Raw genomic sequence first — 27,213 nt, forward strand, 5'->3', positions numbered from 1 at the left:
TTATGGGGGATAATCAATGAAGATTAATTGAATAACCAAAAACCCAAACAAACAACCTGTGATGCAATGTTTCCCTTAACTATATTGTTTGTGTCTCAAGTTTGTAGTCGGAAGTTTTTTTGTGTCCCGCCTGGCCCATGGTCAGGACAAATCTCTCACCCACAGTCCTCCAGCCTTTTATAAAACAATCACACAGAGGCTTAATATTAATTATAACTGCTTGGCCATTTGCTCAGGCTTATTACTGATGAGCTCTTACTCTTACCCCATAATTCTTATCTATATTTAGGCATGTGGCTTGGTATCTTTTTTCAGTTCTGCCTTCACATCTTGCTTCCTCTGAGTCTGCCTGGCAACTCCTGACTCTGTTCTTCTTCCCAGAATTCCTTTAGTCTGCTCGCTCCACCTATACTTCTTGCCTGGCTACCGGCCAATCAATGTTTTATTAAACCAGTGTACAACAGAATTATCCCACAGCACAGGTTTCCCTTGGGCTGCTGAATAATCTTCCAAATTCTTGAATTCATTTCTTCTCTTCTTCTCTCCTTCCTCTTCACCCTTATTCTTCTTATCCTTTAGTTTTCATTTGTTGATATGCAGTCAGACAATGTAGCCTTGGACAGCCTTGAGTTTACTATTCCTAGACTGTTTTCAAATTCATAATTTTCCTGTTTATACTTCTCAGTGCTGGAATAGGCAATACCACACCCAGTCAGGAATTTGGTTTTCATCTGTGCAGGACAGAGAGTGCCCAGGACTTTCATCCTGTTTGGCAAGTGGTCTGTAACTGAGCACCATCCCAGCATTTTGCATGTATTCTTGTTTCCAGAGAGTGATTTAAACCATCTTCCCCCATATTTCCTACTTGAGCTATGATATCCTACTTTAGTGGTCAGATTTGTCTCCACTGGTGCTGTTCCAGGATTCCCACCAATACTATGCTTCTTCAACAAAATAACAGATTTCTTATCTTTACAACTTGAAACAAGACATATATGCCCACTACCTTCAGAGAACAATGTCAGCCACTAAAACTGAGATAGGAGGGAAAGGAAGGAAGAATTAAAGAGACATGAGAAAGGTAAAGAGCTCATCATGTCCCTGGATGACATATTTTGCTAGCTGGAAGTCAAGAGTTTTAATGCAACTAACAAAAAGTATGGTGAAGATTGTCTGCATATAGGTTATTCTTTTTTCAGAAATGCTTCAGAATATTAAAGCAGCTGATAAGCCATGTCCAAAACAAATGTGGCCTTTGAGTTTTTTTTTTTTTGTTTTTGTTTTTTTTTTGTTTTTTTTTTTTTTTTTTTTTTTTTGGTTTTTTCAAGACAGGGTTTCTCTGTGTAGCTTTGCGCCTTTCCTGGAGCTCACTTGGTAGCCCAGGCTGGCCTCGAACTCACAGAGATCCGCCTGGCTCTGCCTCCCGAGTGCTGGGATTAAAGGCGTGCGCCACCAACGCCCGGCGGCCTTTGAGTTTAACCTTGCTTTTTTTCTCATCTATCAATCTGTATTTTTCTGAGAAAATTTCACAAACAAGGTTAAGGAGCATATTTATTGTCTAAACTTATGTCTTCACCTCTTTTTGCCTGTGTTTGTAGTAAGAATTCTTTTGACCTCTTGTGACTTAATGTTTTTATTTAATCAATTCTTCTTTCTCATCTTAAACTTGTATAACACACTCATAAGCCACCATATAATCTTTTTTATGAAAGAAATTATCCAGATAAAAATAAGCATATCAAAACATTATTACATAACTTTTTATATTTAGCTATAGATTATATCCTTTGAAAAATGCAATCCAAAGCCCCCAAAGGCCAAACATGCCCCCTTGCCTTGCCTTGCCTTGGATGTATGCTATTCTCCTCCTTTTTTCTCCTTTCCTCTCTGTTGGAATACATTGCTGGCTGGTTAGAGGTCGCAGTCTGCCATAGCCTGGCAGCTCTCTCTAAGCTTGGTTATTTGGAAATTCCCCCATCTCCAGCAAAGCTTCCTTCTCTCTACTGCCCTTCTCTGGAGAATGCCCCTGGGCCTGGAGGATTGACCTAAAAGCTGTCTCTAAACCAGATGCCTTATTCTTCTTTAGCTTGACCCTTGGCACAGATTCCTGCTGAGAAGACTTGCCAGGAGCTCTGCTACAGGACCCTACTGCCACATACCAAGCCCTGTGATAGAAGCCTGCCATTGAATGTCAATTAGGGTTTGTCCCCAAGCCTCCCAATCCTGTATATTCATTATACTCTGGAATAAAATTGAGCTGATTCACTGAAGTCTGCCTCCCTGAGGCCTCCCTCTGTTCATGCTCATGTGCCCTGAACAAAGCTTTCTGTCACTCTCTCTGGACTGATGGCTGACAGGCCAAGAAGGAAAGAGGACCCCCGCCACATCTCCTCCTTTCTTTCTCTTTTATTCTTTATGGTTTTTAGAGACAGGGTCTTATGTACCACAGTCTAGCCTGGAACTCACTATGTAGCCAAGAATGGCTTTGAACTACTGCTTTTCCAGTCTCTGCCTCCGTTGGGATTGTAGGTATTTGCTATTGTACATGGTTCTTCCTGAAATTATTTTCTCCACAGTCAATAAAGACCCAGAAACACTTGGGGGCTTCTACTTCTTTCTGTAGAAAGAACTCAGCTGTGCAGGAAGAGCACCTAGTTGGAGCCCCTACAATCAGTGAGGGAACAGGGTGCTTTCAATTCAGTGCCAAGCTTCTGTGGGATCAGAAGAAGCTCATTTCCTCTCTAAGCAGGGTCTCTGTGTGGTATGAGGAGCCTCGTGCCCACTGTTTCTCATCTTCCTCAACACCATGGGTTCAATGAAAAGCCTGTGACATTCCACATTCAGGCATGAAATTATATATGCAAAATACACACATGCTTAGAATATATGGACTCAACTATGAATTCTTTTTGTAAACTTGTGAATATCAAGATGACAACTACAATTACTCAAAAAAAAAAGAGAAAAGTGTCAGCGTGTCATTTATAGACATGAAAATAACATATTTACCACAATGAAATGTTTTCTCCCCCATAACTGACACGCCTGTGTCTAACTGTGTATGAATACTGGGTGTATTAAGCTGCTTTTGAATTGAAGTCAAATCTACAGCTCATCCCAGAGCTTGGGACAAATGGACAAGGTCTCTCAGCAGTTTTGCTCATATCATCCCAGAGCTGTGAAAGAAAGCAGCCCAGTCTGGCCCCAAGTCTGGGTTCCATCTCAAGATGTTCAAAGGATCAAAACAATTACCTCCTCGAGGACATCGGCCAGCTTGCTGAGGATTTCGTCAGGAAGGCTCTGGAATGTGGGAACGCTGGAAAACAAAGCAGAGAGTGATGGTGAACACCTGCATGGCAGCTTGATATAACAAATATGTCTGCATGGAAAATGCAAACGCATTTCTTGATTAAGAATCTGCAGATGATGATCGCAGAACTTAAAGTCATTGAAATGTGTTTGATGTCTAGAAAGGAGAAGGTATGTGTCCTAATCAGGGTTTATGTTGCTGTGATGAACACTATAACCAAAAGGAAGTTGGGGAGGAAAGGGTTTACTTGATTTATACTTCCACATGTAGTCCATCATTGAAGGAAGTCAGGGCAGGAACCTGGAGAAAGGAGCTGATGCAGAGGCCATGAAGGGGTGCCGCTTACTGGCTTGCTCACCATGGCTTGGACAACGTGTTTTCTTATAGAACCTAGGACCACTAGCCCAGGAATAGTACCATCCACAATGGGCTGGGCCCTCCTGCATCCATCACTAATTAAGAAAATGCATTATAAGCTTGCCTACAGCAAGATTTCTGAAGGCGTTTTTTTTTCAATTGAGGCTCCCTTCCCTCGGATGACTCTAACTTGTGTCAAGTTGACAAAAAGCTAGCCAGGACAACTGACCTCTTGTCAACTTGACATAAACACATCACTGTTAAACCACAACCTTTCCTTTCTTGTTTATCCCCAAGATCACAAATTAATATAAACATCACAATATAAAACATTTTACAAACTTAAAAAAGTCTCGCTCACAGTCTTATAAATTTATACACTTTAAAAGTTCAGTCTCTTTAAAAAAATCTGAAGTCTCTTTTAAAACTGAAAGTCTCTCAACCATGGGCTCCTATAAAATAAAAAATAATTTAAATATTTTCTTATTTCAAGAGGGAAGAACCAAAGTACAGTCACAATCAAATCAAAACAACACTGAACTCTGTTAAATGTCTGGGATCTAATCATGGTCTCTGGACTCTTCACTTCTCTGGTTCCACTCTCGGCAGCACACACAGCTAGTCTTCTGACTGCATCTCTTTCTGCTCTACTATAGATGCTGTTGTTAGGGGTCATCCCAAGGTACTGGCATCTCTAACATGCTGGAGTCCGTGGTGTTATATTGTGAGCCCCAATGTATTGTGTACCCCCAAAATCTTATGCGGGATCAGAGAACAGAACAGCCACTAGATTAGACACAGAGGCCAGACAGTGGTGGCACACACCCTTAATCCTATCACTCAGGAGACAGAGGTCTGTCTGGATCTCTGAGAGTTCAAGGCCACACTGGAAACAGAGCCAGGCAGTGGTGGCACACACCTTTAATCCTAACACTTGAGATCTCATGCCTTTGCTTAGGAAGCACCCATGCCTTTAATCCCAGAAAGTAAGATGGCAGAGCAGAAAAGGCATATATCGCTTGAGGAAGCAGGAACTCACTCTCTTAGGGCTGAGGCTTTCATAGAGGTAAGAATGTGGCTAGGTTGTTATGTTTCTCTGATCTTTCAGCTTTCACCTCAATATCTGGCTCTCGGTTTTTGTATTAATAAGATCTTTTAAGATTTGTGTTACAGGGGTCTATGGCCTGAGGAAACAGGAACTCACTCTCTTGGGGCTGAGGCTTTCATAGAGGTAAGAATGTGGCTAGGTTGTTATGTTTCTCTGATCTTTCAGCCTTCACCCCAATATCTGGCTCTGGGATTTTGTATTAATAAGACCCTTTAAGATTTGTGTTACAGGAGTCTCTTGCTGCACCTGGGCTGTACTTTCACCAATAGCCTCTCCTGGGCTCTCTCCAGGAAGTCTACCTCTGACACACAGAACCAAGCCTCAGCTGACCTCATGACCCCTTCATGCCTTCAAAACCAGTACCACCTGGGTGATGCTTACACTACCAAGCCTAGCTGCCAGCACAAGGTACAACCTTGGGTGCCTCTGGAATACAGTTTCTGTGTAGTAACCCTGAGGAAACACTTCCCAGAAGACTTCACCCCAATGACTCTGGTCTCTTCTTAATCACAGCTGATTCTTCAGCCCCAGCTGACCAGCATTCATTGTCTAGGAAAGCAAAGGTTTTACTTTAGAGGTTCTGGTTTCTTGTTAACCCCAGCTGATTCATCAGTTCCAGCTGAGCAGACACCACAGACTCTTCTCACAAATGGCCTGCTAGCATCTTTGCTTCCCACTAAAACTCCAAAAGCCAGACCTCTACGGCACTGCTCTCAACATTTCTATCTTCTTTGCTCCTACACAACATCCCACTAAGTCTCAATACTCAATGACTTTCCTAGCGCAAAGTGCTAAAGACCTTCTACATTCCTCTCAAAAACAACATGGTCAAGTCTGTCATGACTATGCCCATTATCTGTTCCAATTTCTGTCTTAGTCAGGGTTTTTATTGCTGTGATAAACATGATGACTGAAAGCAAGCTGGGGAGGAAAGGGTTTATTTGACTTGTGCTTCATATCTTAGTCCATCACTGAAACAAGTCAGTGCAGGAATCTGGAGGCAGGAGCTGATGCAGAGGCCATGGAGGGATGCTGCTTACTGACTTGTTCCTAAGAGCTTGCTCAGCCCGCTTTCATATAGAACCCAGGATCTGCAGCCCAGGCACAGCACCACCCACAATGGGTTGGGCCCTCCCCCATGAATAACTAATTAAGAAAATACCCTACAGGTTTGTGACCTAGATCTTCTTCCTGGAGGCATTTTCTCAGTCAAGGCTCCCTCTTCTCTGATGTTTCAAGCCTGGGTCAAGTTGACATAAAACTAGCCACAGTATGTTGCAAATAAAGCTTAGTGTTCGGACACGTTAGGTCAATCCACACTTCTGTTTACTTCTGTGACTTTGAGGGCCTGAGCTGTGGTATGCAGTCACTCTCCCCCTCTTCAGTCTCCTCTCACCAGATTCCACCAGTTCCACCTCCTTTTCCCAGGTTCTCCTATGTACACCGTTTCCTCCGTTCTAGCTCCTACCCACCCTTTAAGATATTTTAATAGATGATTCATTGGGATCTGAAAGTATTCATTCAACAACTGTTGTCCTCTGCCCCTCCTCCAGTAAATCAAGATCTCCTCCATGATTCTTTTTGGTTTTCTTTAGTGAAAAGTCTTGGTGGGTCTAACCTGGGACATACTAGACAGACATTTTTGCTTCTGAGAGACACCCATCCCCTTTGTGCCCTTACTATGACTGTAATTAGACAACATTTCTTCTGGATAGCATGTGTTTACTGCTAGAATGTAAACACATTACACACAAGAACTGTATATGGTGTGAGTGTGATTCGTAATTCGTAAGCTCAGCAGTACTCGTTGAGTGAAGTGATGGAGGCACTGACTGCGACTGCTGCATAAGGGAACAATTCTGAGATGTTCTAACCGGCATGATTATGATGCAACAACAAAATAATTTTATGGTTGGGAGTCACCACGACATGGAAACTATGTTAAAGAGTCACATATTTGGAAGGTTGAGAACCAGAGCTCGGATAGAGAAAGCTGGTTCGGTGAGTTCTGCAGGTTGGAACACACACCCCTTCCTTGTTCTTTTGATGAACTCTATTTCAACTTCTGAGATGTTAGATTAATTAGTGTTTCTACCACATTGAGTATTTCTGGAAAATACACACTACAACTGAGTTTTATGATCAGATGCTGTCTTAAAAACTCCTGTTACTTCTATATGACAACTTCTATTTAAATATATGCTCTATGTAAAGCATGCTACATTTTTATGAGAGCTATTATCCATGAGAAAAAAAATATTCTTTTAACTGTGCAGAACATTAAATGAAATAAAAAAAATGTTTGGAGTTAGGAGGGCATTTTTAATTTATTATGTTTTATAATTTTATATTTCACAACACTGGGCTGGGGGTGTAGGTTTAGCTCAGTGGTAAAGCACTTATCTAACAAGCACAAGGCCCTGGTTCTATTCCCAGCACAAAACAACTGTGCAGCATTTAATACAAATGAAGAATCCTTTATAAGACAAAACATTAAGAGATGAATAACAGTGGGAGTAGACAGTTCGGCAGTATAAACACCTGCTGTGTATGCCTGAGGTCCAGAGCTCAGATCCCAGCACCTACATCTGTACCCCAGCACCCACATCTGTACCCCAGAACCTACATCTGTATCCCAGCACCTACATCTGTACCCCAGCACCCACACCTGTATCCCAGCACCTACACCTGTACCCCAGGATCTATACCTGTACTCCAGCACCCACACCTGTATCCCAGCACCTACATCTGTACCCCAGCACCTACCTCTGTACCCCAGCACCTATACCTGTACCCCAGCACCCACACCTGTATCCCAGCACCCACATCTGTACCCCAGCACCTACATCAGTATCCCAGCACCTACATCTATATCCTAGCACCTACATCTGTATCCCGGCACCTACACCTGTACCCCAGCACCCACATCTGTATCCCAGCACCTGCAATGTACCCCAACACCCACATCTGTATCCTAGCACCCACATCTGTATCCCAGCACCTACATCTGTACCCCAGCAACACATCTGTATCCCAACAACCCCATCTGTATCCCAGCACCTACCTCTGTACCCATACACCTACATCTGTACCCCAGAACCTCTGCAAGGGTGAGAGAAAGAATAACTGCTGTCCCTTGCTGGTTGACAGGTAGGCTAAGCATGAGTTCCAGGTTCAGTTAGAGACCCTGCTTCAAAGGGATGATGTGGAGAGTGATGGAAAAGGATGCCTGAAGCCTCTTTCTACCCTTCAAGAGCACACACACACACACACACACACACACACACACACACACACACACATACACACACACCATACTCAAGCACAAAAAATGTAAGAAATGGCCAGTAACATCTGATTCAGTTCTGGACTTAAAATGAAAAAAGCCATTTAACAGAAAAAAAAAAGTAAGTGATTTCCTGCTCATTAGTTAGTCTGAAAGCACTCTGTTCTTTAAAACTCAAAGATCTATTGTTCCTTAAACACTACATAAGTTCTATCATGTAACTAATCTGCTTTCTAAGAATTATCTGTCTGCCAGCAGCGTGACCTCCAAAAACAAAACAACTAAGGATAGTCAGTTTAAAATTCTACCCAGAAAATAGATGAATTGCATTTTCTCAAATGCATTAAAAGACATCAACTGAGATTCCAATAATTTTGGTAAATGGTAATTCAAGACAGGGCTTTCTGGTTTGAAACACTGACGGCAAACCATTATTAAACAAACTTCCAGACAGAATGCTAACCACTAGAGAAGAATATTTTATGGTTAAAATAATGTATTATAACAATTTGCATGTTAATTGCAAGTAATTCTTACAGATGTGTTCCAATGGTTCCTAAGGACTTGCACTAGGCTTGGAGTAAGAGACCGCATTTCAATGCAATGTAATAGAGGTGATTGAGTGTGGCGCTTTTCTATTTGTTTTTCTTATTGAATGAAGTGGAGGCTTGGAATCTGTAATGACAGATGATAGAAGATGAGATTTGAATGCTTTTTATTTGCCAGGCACTAGGGTAAGGGTTTTATAGATAACATAAATTTCATTTTTACAACAGCCTTATCATTGGCTCATTATAGTCTTCTATTCTCCAGATAACTGTGACCAACCTTGAGAGGTTGTCTAAGGTCACATCATGCAACATCAGGAGAAATAAAAACATAAAAGTACCCATTTAGATGAATGTGAAGCTCATCTATAGCTCATCGAAATATGTCATCTACAGGGAGGGTACCAGAAAATGCTTTTCAGAATAATTCTTTGCCAGCTTATTCTGGGTGTGGTGACACACAGTCACCTAACAACCAGAGGCTAAGGCAAGAGGATCACCATAAGTTTGAACTAGCCTGTTCTATAATGTAAGTGCCAGGCCATCCAGACCTCCAGTGAGACCTTGTCTCCAAAAACCAAAAAAATAACAAAACATCCTAGCTCACTATTCCTTTAGGTAATGATTTAAAAACATTACTCATTTTAATACCATTTGATTGACTTCAATTATCTTCCAACTTTTTATTATGGAAAATATCAAGCTAATTGTAAAAAAAGAAAGAATAGTTTAGGAACTGCTGATGTTATCAATACTAGAATCATTTGTTAACATATACCATTCTTATACTATTACTTTTTATTTCTCTACATATATGCATAGTAAGCTACAGATAAATATAGCTGTATAAATACTTAAGGCTGTGTTTTATCTTTCAAAAGTCTCTTCACTAATGCTTCAGCAGATATCTCATAAAATGAAGGCAGGCGGATCCTGAGTTTGAAGCCAGCCTGGGCTATATAGAAATTTTCAGTCTAAGTTTTATAGCAAGACACTGTCTCAAACAAATCAAAAGACAATAAACAGGGGTGGAAGGCTTCCTAAATAACCTTAATATCATTACTATTCAGAATAAAATTAACTCAATAATATCACAAACATATATTGTCTAAGAATATCTTTTTAATTTGGATTTTAAGATTTATTTTTATCTTATGTATATGGGCATTTTGCCTGGATGCATGCTGTGCACCAAGCACATGCAGTACCTTTGAAGGCTAGAAGCTGGCATCAGATCCCCTGGAACTGGAATTACAAGTGGTTGTGAGCTGCCACGTGGGTGCTGGGAATTGAACTTGGATCCTCTGGAAGAACAGCCAGTGATCTTAACCACTGAGCCATCTCTCCAGACTCTATTAATTAGTTTTTTTTTTTTTCAGGAGCAGGAGAGATGGCTCAGAGGTTAAGAACACATATCGTTCTTGTAGAGGACCAGAATTTGGTTCCCAGCACCCACATCAGGTGGTTCACAACCACTTATAACTTCAGCTCCAGGGGAGCCAATGCCCCCTTCTGGCCTCTGAGGGCACTGCATTCATTCTTACACAGACCCTCACAGAGACGCATGTATATACACATAAATAAAATAAAATAAATCTTAAAATGATTTTTTAATGTTCTTTTCAGAGAAGAGCTGGTTAATGTCAGGACACTGCTTTTGGCTATTCTATCTCTTTAGTCTCCTATTGTATGCCAATCTACTGTTTACTTTATGACACTGGATTTCTGAAGAGTCTGGAAAAGCTACAATAATAGACATCCAATAAACCTAATTAGTCTTTAGGATTTTATTTGTGACAATCAACTGTATATAAGTTAATAATGAAGAGGCTAAGTACAAATAATTACATTACAGCCATAAAGGAACAGATATAGAATACTAATTACACGATATTGAACAACAATTATATATAGAGAAGTAGTTCCTAAGGCACGGTCCAAGCATTCCTTCTGACTTTTTCATGGTGGTCTTCAAAGCTAAAACTATTTTCTTTTCTTTCTTTCTTTTTTTTTTTTTAGGAGGTGAGGATCAAACCCAGGGCCTTGCGCTTGCTAGGCAAGTGCTCTAACACTGAGCTAAATCCCCAACCCTAAAACTATTTTCATAATGAATTTAAGTTGTTATTTGCCTTCTTGACTCTTATTCCCTTTCATTTCAAACAATGAAAACTATCTGCCATAGGATGTTATCAACATTTTAATGGCTAGTAGTATGCATCCTTGCATATTCCTGTGTCTGTGTGTGCATTTGCATGCATGTGTGTGTGTGTGCATGTGCGTGTGCATGTGTGTGTGTGTGTGTGTGTGTTTATAAGAGCCTGGTAGATTCCAACAAAGAGGTCAGAGTGCCTGAATTTCACTGTGCAGGAAAGGTGGAATAGCCATAGATAAAGAAGTATAGGTGGTAATGCCACAAAGGTTCCTGTGAACCACTGATTTAACATGAGTAAAATCTGGGGTCACTGCAGCACTTTGACCCAAAGTAACATTACTTTACTTACATACTGAAGAATGCTCCAAAGAGCTCTACAGAGAATATACTCCAAAGGACTTAGGTAGAAATTGGGAGACCAAATAGCCAATTTGAGGCATGGCAGGTGATGGAGGTTGGGGCAGGGTAGTTTGAGACATCATCGGCCTCTGTGCTACGTTTTGAAAGTAGAAATCACATAATTAGACTGGATGTGGGTTGTGAGACAGGAATGGAAGCAAGGTGGCTCCTTGAGGTTGAAAGGGGGAACCATTAGGAGAAAGTTAAGATTTACTTTTATCAATAATATCTTATAAGCAAGTTTTAAACCGACTTAGTACTAAATAGTTGTAGTTTAACAAAAGTTGCATGTTTTTTGTTTATTATTGTTGTTGTTATTTTGTACTATTGGGGATAGAACCAGAGTAGAAGAATCTCTACCACTCTTGCTCTCCCTCTAAGTTAAGCTAGTCTTGAATTTAGAATCCTTTTGCTTTAGCAAGAGCTGGAATTGCAACTTTGCACCACTAGCAAGCATCCTTTGCAAATGTAAGGCACTGGGCATTGTAGAACGTGCCTGTAATCAAAGCCCTGGAGAGGCAGAGGCAGGATGATCAATAAGTAATCCAAGGCCAGCCTGGGCTATATGAGATCCTGTCTAAAAAATAATAATGTACCTACCTGCCTATCAAATGTACGTACATGCCTATCAAACAATATTAGATTAAACCACATGTTTATAAAGCAAAATATCTCCAGAAAAGTTTGAAAAGAGCTTAGTAATGCCTTTAATTTAGAACAAAACATACAGAATTATATTCATATATCAATGATTATATTAAAATAATATAATTAATATATCAATTATATGATACATATTACATTACTATGTTACATATCAATAGCATATTATAAATTAAGTATTATTATAACTAATTATAATATATTATTATCTTAGGATAGCAATTGGATAATTGGAGACTTTTGATTCTGTCATGAGAAATTAATTATGAATCCAATCTGATGCTGCCGGTATAGACAAGTATTATTTAGATGCCAGTATCTTCCTATAGAATTAAAGAACTGAAACAGAGACCAGGAAAGGAGTGCTGCTCACTGGCTTGCTCAGCTTGCTTTCGTAAACAATTCAGGACCACGTGCCCAGGGTCCGTACTGCCCATAGGAGGCAGAGCCCTCCCACATCGATCATTAATCAAGAAAATACTTCCCAGATACACCTAGAGACAAACAGAGTGGGGGCAACCTTCAGCTGAGGGTCTGTCTTTCCAGGTGACTCTGAGTGGTGTCACACTGACAAAAAACAAACAACTTTGTTAGACCACAAACACCCTTTTTCACGTGAAGTTAGGCTTTTCAAATGCTTAAGAGGAGTCTTTTCTACCTGAAGTTTCTGGTAATAAGGAAATCTGAGACCAAGGAATGGAAAGAATCCATTAGCCTGTTTAGAAAAACAAGGAAGAATATAAGGAATTAATAATAATATATTTCAATAGGCTGTTCTCCAGCCCCATCTCCAACATACGGCCCTCTGGCTCCCATCACAACCAACTTCCGTCCCCACATGGAGCACCCTCCAAACACACTGTGGTTGTGTTTTAGCCAGTACACAGAGTAAGCAACTGATAGGCAAGAAGCTGGGGGAAAGCTCAAGCTGACCCAGAAAGTGAGCTCAAGGGTGATTCAGGAAGATTTGGGGTCCAGATTCATGGTTGAGAAAGAACTAGCTAAGGCGCATTGTATTGCTTTCTCACCGTAGGGAGGAAAATACCCAGAAGAGATCATAATCATGCTATGAGAGTTCATGAAATTTTAAAGGACTAAAAAGAAATAGAAATCATATTCCCACAACACTTCCTTAAAACACCCCCTTTAGTTGGGCATCTTCCTTTCTGTTACTAACAATTGGTCATATGTGTGCAATGAAGAGGCAAGTCATTTTAGCTCACCAAAATTCAGTGGTTTTAATCTCTAATGCAGAAATAAGTCTGGATCAAGCAATCTCAAAACAGCTGTTATGAAATAATCTAAAAGAATATAAATGTATTGTTTTAACATTAAAAGCACTTACATAACTACCAACTTACTTGTATAAAAACAATGACAATCCAACAACTAATCTCATAAAACCACCTTCTAAAATTCTGATACATGTAACTAGAAGCCCTCAGACTTGATTTGAATGTAATTAAATTCTACAGCCTTCTGTGTATATGTTTATGATCCTGTGTGTGTACATGTGTGCATCTGTTTGTGTGCACATGAATGTGGAGGCCAGGGGTTAATGTTGGGTACTTTTGATCTAATTTTTTTTTCCAGAACTGAGGACCTAACCCAGGGCTTTGCGCTTGCTAGGCAAGCGCTCTACCACTGAGCTAAATCCCCAACCCCTGATCTAATTTTTAAAAGCTATTTCTTTAAATATTTTGAGATTATAATTTTGCAGAGTTCCTAAATTACATTCTAAATATTTGTCCTTATACCCATGGATAAGTGCAGTCATCACCCCTCATTAAGGAAAGTTCTATTTGCAACAGACAGAGAACATTACAGAAAACCACATCCAATCAAAATGCACAGTTGTTGAACACAGTCCTAATAACAGATACATTAAAAACAAACAAACAAACAAACAAACAAACAAACAAAAACCCTCCTATTCCGATGGCTCAGGGAACATTGCAGAAGAGAGGTAGGAAGATTGTAAGAGCCAGGGGATCAGGGAGTTTGCTGTGATATTGTCTCTGCTAGTAATGTCAGAAGCTACACCCATAAAATCTCACCAGCATGACTGCCTAAGCATGAGCTTGAACAAGGACAACAACAATTGACATACTGAAGTAGAGAGGGGAGAGCCTACGAGGCCTCAGCCCTGCACAAAGAGCTACAGGCAACTAAGGAATACTGGGGATTGGAAGTAGGGTGGGTGTGGGGGTGTGCAAATAATCTTTCCCAGGAGAGAGCATGTCAGTTGTGTACCCATCTTATTTTTGAGACAGAGCCTCTCCCTGAACCTTGTGCTTACAGATTAGGTTAGACAAGTTTGCCAGTGAGTCCCATGAATCTATCTCTCTTCAGCTCCCCAGTGCTGGGATTACAGAAGCAACAACTGGCTTGTTTACATGGGTACTGGGAAGGCAATTCAGGTCTGCATTCATGTATACCAAGAACTTTATGGCTGAGCCATCTCCCTGGTGCCCCATTCTGCAGATTTTTCTTGTGTCTTTTGCCTGTAGAGGAAAGAGGACAACCTTAGTCCTAGTGTTGACCTTCCACCTTGTTTGTGACAAGGTTTCTTTTTGTAGTTAGTCATTGCCATCACCAGACTAGCTTCTGGGGATTCTCCTTCCTCTGCCCATCATCTCAGTGTGCGAGCTATGGGATTAAGCTACCATGCCAGCTTCATGTGGATTCTAGGGTATCGAACTCAGGTCCTCATGCGTGCATGGCATGTGCCTCAGCCATTGAGCTGTCTCCTCAGCCCTCTGCAGATTCTTATATAAGGTCCTCAGTTCATTTTTCCAAAGCTTTGTCATTAGAGGGTCTGATTCAAACACTCACGGGGTAGGTTTCAAAAAGTTAATGCATTTTTCAAAACTATGATTATATATGTATATATGTATATATATATATATGTATATATATATATATAATGAAAGCTGATTATCTTCAATATTTCCAATTATATAGTTCAGTGACAGTGGTTAAACAATAGCCCCATTCTTCCCTTCTTCCAGCCTCTAGCAACTACTATCTTGTTCTCTGTTTCTGGAATTTGATGATGTAGTTTTCTCATACAAGTAGTTACAAGTAGAATAACATACAGTATTTGAGGCTTTTTATTTTATTTGTATCCAAATTTTTCTTTGTGTAGGTGTGTAATATATGTGTGTGTGAATGTGGGAGGTTCACATAAGTGTGTGTGTGTGTGTGTGTGTGTGTGTGTGTGTGTGTGTGTGTGTGTGTAGACCAGAAGTTAAAGTTGGGTATCTTTGTCCTTATTTTTTTGATACAGGGTCTCTAACTGAACCTGGAGCTAACCAATTCAGCTAGACTAGGTGACCTGTAATTCCTAGGGATCCTCCAGTTTCTGCCTTCCCAGCACAGAGATTATAGAAGTGGACAGCAGCATCTGGATTTTTAAGTGGGTACTGTGAGTGCCGATGCTTATATACCAATGTTCCTTCCTAACTGAGCAATATCCCCAGCCCCTGTACCTGATATCTGTTTGCTGTTGCTGTTTATGTTTGTTGAGACAGTTTCTGTATGTAGGTGTGTTACAAGCACCTGGTCTTGAACTTAAGATCCCCCTGCCTCTGCCTACTGTGTGTTGAGGTGATAGGTATATACCAGCACACCTGGATAAGCTTTTATATCTTAAATATTTCATTCCATATGAAATCAATTTCAGGATTTATTTATGTTGCTCAATTCAGGAGATGGGTCTCATGTAGCACAGGCTGGCCTCAAACTCAATAATTAACCAAGGATGATCTTGAACTCTTTATCCTCCTGCCTCCACATCTCAAGTGCTGGGATTATAGGCGTGTATTACCACACCTGGCTTTGAATGTCTGATTTTTAACATCTATCTGGATGACTTTAATACATAGTAAGTATGTCTAATCAGTCAATGGTCTTCATTTGATAAGTGGTAATTTGAAAGAATTGCTAAAATCACAAAGTTGTTCCTGCTTATTTTTTAAGGTGCTGCAAAGATATTTGGCCTGTGTCATGTCTCAGAATTTTTTGAATTCCCACAAGTTACGCAAACTTGTTCAAGATTCAGAAACAAAGGAGGCATCTGACTAGATAGCATACACGTGGATCAGGCCTATTAGCATATTTGTGTCCTTCCAATAATATACAAATTCATTAACAGAACTCATTACTGTCTAATGACTAATTACAGAAACCTTAGGATCAGACACAAACTTATTCTGAATCCCAGAACCCCCATTTCCTACAGCTACAGGCAAGTTATTAAAGCCAAGGAGCTTTCTTAGTTGAAAAATGAAAACAACAAAACCTGGCTTATGGAGCTGCTGTCATTATTAATAAATATAAAGCACTTAGTAAAGGGAATGCCATAGGGTAAGCACTCAATTACAGGGACATATAATTTAGCTTGTATAACACTACACTTAACATAGAGTGTGTCATATCACAGGTACTTAAAACATGCAAATTAAAGCAATGTGCAATGAAGCCAAATGTGATAAAGGAATAATGGTCTGACCCAGGGTCACACAAAAGGTTGCTCAGTTTACACACCGCACCAGAGCACCTACATGGGTGACTTCTCACAGGGCAATGAGATTCTGTCTCATGGGCTGTGCTTGTAACACACCTCCTTCTATCAGGGGACTGGGCCAATCAGCCTACAGGCAGAAGCATCTCTTCATTTCCAAATGCATACCTCATATTCTGTCATTCTGTTCTATGTGATCTTGTGCCTGCTACCGATCTGGAGTCACAGGTATATTTCATTGAGGCAGTTTTAGTCAGTAAGAATTCAGAACAGAAAAGTATTGCCACTGATGAACTGAACCACAATTTATTTATTTATTTATTTATTTATTTATTTATTTATTTACTTACTTACTTACTTGCTTACTTACTTACTTACTTGCTATGGGGTCTTGCTATGTAGCCATGACAGCCTGCCACTAACTCTGTAGCCCTGCCTGATCCTGAGCTCATGGCAGGTCTTCTTCAGCCTCCTGAGTGCTAGAAATCTGTGCAACACCAAACCTGATCTGACAGAATAGTCTTATGTCAGGCTGGTATCACCACCATTTTTTTTTTATTATTTTATTTTATTTTACAATACTATTCAGTTCTACATAACAGCCACAGATTCCTTTGTTCTTCCCCTTCCTGGCCCCCTCCCCTTCCCCCCAGCCTACCCCCCATTCCCACCTCCTCCAGAGCAAGGCCTCCCCAGAGGACTGAGATCGACCTGATAGACTCAGTCCAGGCAGGTCCAGTCCCCTCCTCCCAGATTGAGCCAAGCGTCCCTGCATAGGTCCCAGGTTTCAAACAGCTAACTCATGCAATGAGCCCAGGACCTGGTACCACTGCCTAGATGCCTCCCAAACAGATCAAGCCAATCAACTGCCATTTAAAAACCCTCTGGTAGTGTACTTTCCCAAGCAAAGCTCAGGATGCTCCAGTGTGGCTGTCATAGTTGACAGGCTCTTAGCACACACTTTAGTAAACCAACTAAGAAGTGCTTAATAGCAGCCAATCCTGTGACTTATCCAGAAAAGTCACTCTGTCCCAGATCTTTGCTATCAAAATTACACAGTTTCCTATGCCCACATCAAGAGTAAAATAGCAGGGGCTTTTATGGCATTTAAACAAATTATATCTGATTGCTACTACAGAAAAGGAGCACATGACTTTTAAAATGCTTAACAGGTACACTGGTGGACATCAGTCCGGAAGGTTCTGTAACAGTTTTCTACCTACTCTTTGAAAACCTAAGAGGTGGCTCCTACCCCCCTCCCACCCCAGGCTGAACTTTGCTCTGCCTCACGGATTGGCGCTGGGTACAGTCTGCATCTTTACTGTGCAGGGCTGTATATATACTGAAGGAATTTTTTTATTATTATTATTTCTCATTCTGGCCTGTGAAATGCCAGGAGAATCCTCAATTCTTATGGCAAGGAAACAGTTTCAGGAAAAGATGTTGTCTGCAGTCTACATTTCTTACACTGTACGTGCATTGTCTCCCCAAGCCCCAAAGCATGTTTATGCTTCCACCGATCTCTGGACGCTGAGTCTGATTTTTACCTCCCAGGAGCTGCACCCTTGTCCAGAATTTCCCATGCTAAGGAGCACATATTTATTGTAATTTTGGATGGAGCCACCTGTACATGGGCTCTGGATCTCCTGATTCGTAATTTATGGTGGTTTTATCAAAAAAAAAAAACACTATGCAAAGCACTATTTGTTTTTTAGTATACCAGCAGATGAGACAGAATCTATAATTAAATGAGGAATTTCTGACATAGAATTTGTACTTTATTATTCATCTAAATGCTTTCGTTGGGAAGGAAATCACACTCCAAAAAGCTAACTCCTGACTGAAAAGACTATTTTTCAAATACAATGAGTTATGTAACTCATTTACTAAGAAAAATTGATTAATTCATTAAGAAACTAAAATTCCAGGCTACCTGGTTTGGAAATCCTGAGAATTTTTTTTAAGGTAACAGACAGAGAGTAGGCTTTATCCTTAAAATAGAATACATTTCTGCATGATATTTTGTAGGTTTCTCCAGATTTTTAAGATGAAGGTCAGACAAAATGCCCTCAAAGAGAACATTTAGATCCTTATATTAGTGCCCCTAATGTGCCCTGTGTGTGATTCTGCCATAACAATTACTGCATTGTGACTGCCTAAAATGTATTGCTACATCCCAGAGTGGGAAACTACTGTCACCGTCCCAATGCTGATTTTTATAAGTCAGACTGTAGTGGATTACACTTATGCCCACTGTGAATTATCTATGGCCATTTCCATGATAGGTTGGCAGAGCCAGGCAGATCAACAGAGACAACCCGGCACACACATGTGAAATATTTGGTCTTTGGTTCTTTAAGGACATACATTTGCCCCCATCTATTATTATCTTGAAGTCAGGTAGAGAATCCAACCCCTTTATCTTAGTGCCTAGCAGATGGCAAGTATTCATCATTTGTTGCATGAAGAAAATAGATTTTTTTTGTTTTGTTTTGTTTTTGTTTTTGTTTTTGTTTTTCGAGACAGGGTTTCTCTGTGTAGCTTTGCGCCTTTCCTGGAGCTCACTTGGTAGCCCAGGCTGGCCTCGAACTCACAGAGATCCGCCTGCCTCCGCCTCCCGAGTGCTGGGATTAAAGGCGTGCGCCACCAACGCCCGGCTGAAATTCTCCTTCTTTTTTTTTTTTTTTTTTTTTTTTTTTTGGTTTTTTGAGACAGGGTTTCTCTGCGTAGCTTTGCGCCTTTCCTGGAGCTCACTTGGTAGCCCAGGCTGGCCTCGAACTCACAGAGATCCGCCTGCCTCTGCCTCCTGAGTGCTGGGATTAAAGGCGTGCGCCACTACCGCCCGGCCGAAAATAGATTTTTAAATTCAAATTGAAATTTACATTTTAAAATCTGCCCAAGAATATTTAAGATAAAGGTTTTAATAAAATTATGAGGGATGAAAAGTTGAACTCAGAAAATATAGTCAAAGATTTTTACTGCTGTTACTCATTTTTGTAGGCATATTATTAAAAAAAACTTGCAAATAAAAACATCACACATCAAAATTAAGCAGATTCAGAGTCTATACAGCTCAGTGAACATCTATACATTAGACTAGGCATTCGGAGGGAAGCCAAGTGTAGCATCAAAGCCAGTCTCCCTTCTCCAGCTTCCTTAGTGCAGGGATTACAGGTGCGATGCCTAAGCAAAAAGATGTTCAATGATGTTAAAACTGTCTTTTGTATGCTTGCTTGGCTATGGAGATCCAGATAACTTAACAAACAACCCCTGGGCTTGTGTAGAAGTAAATAATCAAGGTATAACATATTGAACAGTCATTCTATGGGGACATTTATGCACACTAGGAAAGTACTCTAGTATTGAGCTATAGCCCCAGCTCCCCGAACTAATTTTTTAAATTGTGTTTTACTTTTGTTAGTGTGTGTGTGTGTGTGCATGTGTGTACGTGTGTGTGCATGTGTGTGTACGTGTGCGTGCATGTGTGCGTGTGCGTGTGTGTGCGTGCATGTGTGCGTGTGCGTGTGCGTGTGCGTGTGCGTGCGCGTGCGTGTGCGTGTGTGTGTGTGTGTGTGTGTGTGTGTGAAAGGAATGGCTATGGACGTATATGTGGAGGTCAGAAGACAACTTGCAGGAGCGGTTTTTCTCCTTCCAGCATGTGAGTCCTAGGGACTGAACTCAAGCGAACAGGCATTGTCTGAAAGTGCTTTTACCTATTGACCCATGCTGCTAGCCCCTATTGGTTTGTAATATGAATGTTTCTCCTCAAATATCATTTTGATTCTTGTAGCTATGAAGCTTCTCCATATATATATATGTATATATACATATATATTTGTTATATCTCCACATATATATGTTTGTTATATCTCCATATATATATATATATATGTATATATATATGTTAACAAATCTTTTTATGGAATAAAGAAAATTGTGCTTTGCTTTATTTTGTCTGATTATCTCAAATGCGTTCTTTATCAATGAATTTTCTTTTATGAATTTAAATTTTTTAAAGAACAAGAATGCAGGAAATAAGTATCCATACTCAAAATGCTATATAGTTACTTTAAAGAACCTTTTTAAAAATTGTTTTGCTATTAATATTTAAAGGAGTCAATTAAATCATCAAATCCCTACCTTTAAAGATGTTTGTCTAAATTAACAAGTATGTTTAGTTAATAGAAATATTGAGATTAAATGGTATTAAATGATGTAGCTATAAATCTCTTAACATAAAACCCTGTTCAGAACACGCACACTGTGACTGCTTACTATTAATAAATATTGTCATTCATGTTGTAAATGACTTTGTGTATACTGTACTTAAGCCATGCATTATCTGAAGGAAACATAATAAATGAATTTCCAATGATTATACTACTTTGTACAAAAAGAAACAAATATGTATATGCCTACTGTAGTCGATTAAAAAAATGGGAGAATCTTAGCAGATCAGAATTATTTCTTTTGGCAAATTAATGGTAAGCATAAGGTCTACATCCTATTAACTCTTACTGAATAAAATAAAAAGTGAGTGGTTTAGTAAAACAGTAATTTCAAGAGTCATAAAAATAATTCTACCTATTGAGTACATGTATAGCATATATTTCATAATGACTTTAATAATAATAACCACCATTAACATCTGTTCAGCACTTACTATCATCTAAACATGCTGCTAACTATAGACCTTAATTCATTTAAACCATTGGACAACTGATATTCCAAATTAATATAAGGTGTAGTGAAATAGAGCATTTGTAGGTGAATAAGCATGGTATGTCGAACTGTTGAATATCTGGTGTTGTCTTTCTCATAGAAAGCACAGTACACTTGCCTAACTTTTGATCGAAACTTGACCCTCAGCTTCTATCTATAATGACTGAATTGCTTTCACATTAGCAAGCTGATCTAAAACAAGCCACACTCCATGAAGAGGACTAGAAATTTATTAGGTTTTAATAACTATTTGACTTAAAATTTTTTTTTAATTTTAAGGCATAAATTGGACCAATTTGTTTGTTTGTTTGTTTGTTTGTTTGTTTGTTTGTTTTGAGACAAGGTTTCTCTGTGTAGCCCAGGCTGTCCTAGGACTCACTTTGTAGACCAAGATGACCTCAAACTCACAGAGATCTACCGGCCTCTGCCTCCTGAGTACTGAGATTAAAGGCGTGCGCCATTTCAGAACCAATCTAAAATGGTTCAGATTAAATGCTGGGGTTGGTGTTGTGAAGACTGGAGCTTGCTATTGAGATCCCAACAGATGTACAATACATGCAAATATGGTTTTAATGAATGAATTTTTTGGTCATTACTCCTGTTAATGACTTTGGTTATAAATACATACAAAGAAATCCCACTCAGACAACTTGATATACGTGCAGAGGTGCAGCTTTTATGATCCCGTGCTGCATTTTGAGAATTGAAAACAGAAAAATTATGTATTTTATTTTCTCTAGTCTGCAGATGTCATAGAAAGATATAAGTGATTAAGAATGTAAAGCATAATTGAGTCTTGAGAAAGACATAATCATACACTTTGTGGGGCGTCTCCATGACTAGCTTCAGTTTGAGGGGAGAAATAAGTGACAGAAAACATCTCAGGTAAGGAGGAGGAAAGATAACACAAAATCTGGCTTTAAATGAGATGGTGAATCCTGCAGAATGGGGAATGGAAGTGTAGGATGCATATTAAATGTGGGAACCATGAGTGATCTGATATAAATGGCTACAGAATTTTACAAGGAAAACTCAAATGAAACCCAACAAAGTGAGGAGGCATCCAATTATAAAGTTCCACCATAATATCTGGCTTGGAGTTAGAACAAGGAATAAAAAGCTGTCATTTTGCCAGGTTTGGTGGTGCACACCTCTAATTCCAGCACTTAAGAGTAAGTGGAGCTCTGTGAATTTGAGGTCAGCCTGGTGTACACAGACAGTTCCAGTCCAGCCAGGTCTACATAGTGAGACCATGTCTAACAAAACAAAAAGGAAAAGAAAACTGTATCTTATAGATTTGCATAACTTATGTGCCCAGATAATTTATTTAAAAACACATTCAGCTGGAGAGATGGCTGAGTGGGTAAAGTGCTTGCCAGGCAAGTGCAGTGTCCTGACTTTGGATCTCCATCACCCACATAAAAACTAGGTGTGACTGCATGGGTCTGCAGACCCTAGCTCTTGAGGTAGCGGAGCAGATACAGGGAGGACTACTGGGTCTAGCTGGTCACCAGCCTCACTGAAAAACAAGGAACAGGGAGATCCAGGTTCAGCAAGAGATGCTGTCTCAAGGGAACAAAATGCAGAGCCACTGAGGAAGATACCGAACATTCTTCTCTAAACACTGCAAGTGATGCATAGACATGTGCACCCACACACAGGTGTACATGCCTACACATATCACACACATACAAAAAATGTGCTGAGTATGATAATGCATGCCTGAGAATCCAGCATTTAGAATATGAGGTGGGAAGGTCAAGAGTTCAAAGACATTCTGGGTTACACTGCAAGACTGTGATTTAAGCAAAACAGGCAGGGAAGGAAACTCTGTCTGATTTTAGAAAAAGAATATTATAAGATAAATAAGTCTTTTATTAATAAAACATAATCTTCCATTAAGTACCTAAATGGGCAAGTGGTAATTCCCTTGGTTTCACTTTTCTTAATAGTTATAAAATAACAACTAATTTGGGAGCTGGTATATGGCCACTGTTCCTTGTTCATTAACATTATTACTTCAGTCTAAGTAATTTACTATAGTAACATCAAAACTGTGACAATTAAAAGCCAACATTTCATGAAAATCAAGTACTATTTTTATTTTCAATATCTGACATATTTATTTAGAAACATATGAAACAATGGTTTTCTTTGTGGCATTTTAATACATGCATATCATTGTGCCTTGCTCCCATTGGTCATCATATCACCCACTTTCCTCCCACTTCCTTCTGCTGCTGTTCCCCATCCTCCCCTAAACAGTGCAATAGCTAAATAGTACCTGTTCTCGAGGTAGGGGTGTGTGTGTGTGTGTGTGTGTGTGTGTGTGTGTGTGTGTGTGTGTGTGTTTAAATCTAGGTTCCACATAAGAGACAGAACATAGAAATCAACTGGCATTATTTCCTGTTCAAATGGGAAAAATAAATCATGGAAATGAAATATATGTGACTAAGACAGCAAAATTCATCAGTGACAGGGCTGAAAGAGGGGAAAGAGTTTCCTGCTTCCAGCTCTGGTGATATGGCAGGAATGTAGTAACTACATCCTGACTTAAATGAACAAGTAGATTAGTGTTTCTTTAATGAATTAGAAATGATTTCAAATGGTTTGTCATATCTCACAACAACAGGTGAGGGCTAATTCCTTTCCTCTGGAATCAGGCCTAAGCTGATGGCTTGCTTTAGCCAAAGGGAAGAGGTCAAGATGATGTGCCAGCATGGGGCTTGGCAAGGCCTTGGCTTCTAATCTTGTCTTTGAGAGCCTGCCACAGAGCTGGAAGGAAGCTTGCTGTAGCTCACTGGTGACCAAAGGGAATTGAGAGAGACCCTACTCCCATCTTGCTGTTGTAGAACCACTGGGTTCTGGCGATGCCATGTTGCTCTTTATGCTGTTGTATGTACTTCTGCACTGGCATCTACCCATCTCTTCCTCCTTTGACCTGCCTCTACCAAATGGACCAGGCTCTGCTGACTCCCCATGGGAGGCCATACCTTCTTGTAGGAGGGAATAGGGGGTAAGTGAGTAGGGGAAGTCTGAAGGGGTGGGAGGAGGGAAAGGGGGAATCTGTGATTAGTATGTAAAATGAATAAAAAATTTCTTAATTAAAAAAAAGAGAGAGACCCTGGGGGATGTCGCATCTTGTATATCCCCAATATGCCTGACTTAGGCTACAGCATGTTGAGTAAAACACTGGCTGGTGGTTCCAGTCCACCCAGGGAATTATGAGAAACAACAAACTAAATTTCCGCACACATTTTTGTGGAGGAGGTTAGCACACAGAAACAATCTCTGTGATCAAATATCTATACCTCCTCTAAAACTAAACCTTTGTTGTAATTCATCTATGACTCACCCAAAGAAAGCCATCATTGCCATCAATGTTCTGTCTGTAGAACATCTTCTTCCTTATTATTTCCTTGAACAATGTTTGGGAGTAGCAAAAGCTACTTTCTAGCTTGAGAAATAGAAGAACACTCGAGTTCCAGGAAATTTAATTTCTTGAGAAACCTCTTTCTGTTTTAAAATGACTTTTCATTTATGAACTTTCTCAATAATCAAAAAGCATAATTCTTTACCCCTACTATTTCCTGTGGTTGGCCCACAGCATTCTACCACCTGGAAGGTCAAATCAGCTAATAGTAGGGAGTTGGATTCAGTCATAATCATACATAAAATCTTACATGAACACACTAGGTTCTTTTCAAGCTACATTTATTTTCTCATTGGGTTCCATTTTGACACATTTTCCCTGTGACTGTGAGAATATCTCACAATATTCTTCCAAAAAATCTGCATATCATATATCTTACTTTTAAAGCTACATTTGTAAAATTCTGTGTGTATATGTGTGTGTTCATGGGTTCATGAATGTGCAAGTACGCACATGTGAAGGTGAAAGGACCTCCACACAGGAATTCTCAGGATAGAACTCACATTATCAGGCTTGGCGGGAAGTGCCATTATCCACTAAGCCATCTTGTCAGATTCAATGTCTATAGATCTTTTAAAACTCTGAAACATCTTCAATGTACAAAAATGTTAATTTACCAGGTGGTTGCTCAACTAACACAGCTTGAGAGCACAGATAATCCTGGCCATTTTTTTCTGTAATATTGTCTTTCTTGATCCATGGGAAATCATGATTATCACAATATTGTGATAAAAATCCATGAGATTGGAATATAAAAACTGTTTGATTTCCACAGAAAATATTACTTATATTAATTTGCTGAAGTGCAAATCAATAATAAGATTCACAAACACACAAAGTTATGCCTTAAACTTATGCAAAATGGCTTGAACTATTGCAATGCTAACATTTTCTGTCTATTCTCACAGACATCACCATTGAAAAGATGAAGAAGTGATGACTGACAGTCAGTAAAACAGACTTCAGCTGCTGCCTGACCTTCACAGCTCTGAGACACCCAACTTAACAAGAACATGGTAATGATATTGTTAAACTTACCATGTTGTAGAGAGGATTATAGTAAATGGCATTTTAAGTATATTATTATAAAAGTCCCAAGTCCAAAATACTTAAAGTCATCTCTATGGACACTCTGTCCATGGGTATGATACAATGGTTGCAGAAGATATGGATTCTATTTCATCATCAACCAGAGCTGCCCCCCACCCCCCCACCCCCGACTTAGCTCTACTCACAAATTATAGGTCTTGGAACTAGTCTGGCACCATGGCTTTATACCTGGTGGGATCAACCCTATCTGTAAGAAGTTCATGATGGACTGCTGACTTGAGAGAGTGTGTAGAAAGAGTCATAGAGACCATGTGGGAATAATCAGGTCCAAGCTAGTTCACTCACCCAGATGAACTAGCTCAGGTACAGACCCTACCTGAGTCCAGAGGTGAATGCAGCCAAGTGGTGCAGCAGACACATGGAACCCAAGAAGCATCCAGCTGAGCCCCACCAACACACATAATCATGAGAAAAACAGCTCCTGTCAGCCCATTGCTGTGGGATGTTTTTCTGTATGCTGTGAATATATGCTGTTCCCATTGCCTAGTAAATAAAGCTGATTTGGCCTATGGCAAGAAAGCTTACAGCTAGGTGGGAAATCCACGTAGAGATATATATAGAAAGAAGAAGGGCAGAGTGAGAGAGAGAGATATGCGAGCTGCTGCCAAAGGAGCAGCAAGATGCCAGCAGACTGGGAATGCCATGGCCATGTGGCAACTTATAAATAAATAGAAATGGGTTAAGTTATAAGAGCTAGCTAGCCAGAAGCTTGAGCCATAGGCCATCCAGTTCATAATTAATATAAGCATCTGGATGATTATTTTTATAAGCAGCTGTGGGACCGCAGGGCCAGGTGGGACTGGGGAAACTTCTGGCTACAGCCCATAAGGCTTCAGATGACTTCTTCTGCCTCAGTACATAAACAAAACAACTAAAAGGCCATGTGTGGTGTGCCACTACCCTCCTTCCCACTAATCTTTTCCTTCTCAAATATACCATGGGGCACAGGAGCTTCAAAATATGCTGCCCCTTTGCATAGAATACGTTACCAGAAGCCCAGGACCATATATATTCGCCTTTTTTTCCCTGAATAACTCCTATTTATCTTGGTGCTTTCTGATCATGCCAGTCCCTAGGTTAAACTTGTTGCTTGATAATTACTTCTGAAGAACCTTTAATTTCTCATTATGCCTATAATTACATGTTATAATTTATAATACGTATATCCTTCTAATCTAGAAGTTCACTAAAAGCATCCAGTACAATTTCTGATATCTGTTTAATCCCTTTTGCATGAATTATAAACCAATAGTTAGACCACAGTAGAGCCACCAAAGGAAACTGTATCAGGCCTCAGAGGTTAGTTCTCTTTACTTAACAGTCTTTTCTTCTTCTATAGAAATTATTGTGAAATTTTATTCAAAACGTGTTTTACTGTGTGTGTGTGTGTGTGTGTGTGTGTGTGTGTGTGTGTGTGTGTGTGTGTGTGTGTGTAGGAATAACAGAATCACCATGGGAACAAACATTTCTCTGGGTATGTCTGTGAAGGATTGTAGGAAGGGCCATTCTAAATGTGAGCAATGCCATTCTGTGGGCTGCAGGCACAGACCATATGAAAAGGAGAGAGTGAGCTTAACAGAACCAATCGTCGCTTAGCTTC

At 39.9% G+C, this 27,213-nt stretch overlaps 1 protein-coding gene across 4 annotated transcripts in view; it reads right to left on the bottom strand.

Annotated features, from left to right (window-relative positions):
- Positions 1–27,213, bottom strand: part of Prkg1 (protein kinase cGMP-dependent 1) — a 1,181,731-nt gene that overhangs the window by 325,325 nt on the left and 829,193 nt on the right. For all 4 annotated transcript variants that reach the window (XM_042262603.2, XM_042262599.2, XM_042262606.2 and 1 more), the window contains one exon: positions 3,253–3,316. In XM_042262603.2, the coding sequence (XP_042118537.1) occupies positions 3,253–3,316 (64 nt within the window). The remainder of the gene's footprint in view (positions 1–3,252; positions 3,317–27,213) is intronic.

This window comes from Peromyscus maniculatus, chromosome 1 (assembly GCF_049852395.1).
Source record: "Peromyscus maniculatus bairdii isolate BWxNUB_F1_BW_parent chromosome 1, HU_Pman_BW_mat_3.1, whole genome shotgun sequence".
Classification (NCBI taxonomy): domain Eukaryota; kingdom Metazoa; phylum Chordata; class Mammalia; order Rodentia; family Cricetidae; genus Peromyscus; species Peromyscus maniculatus.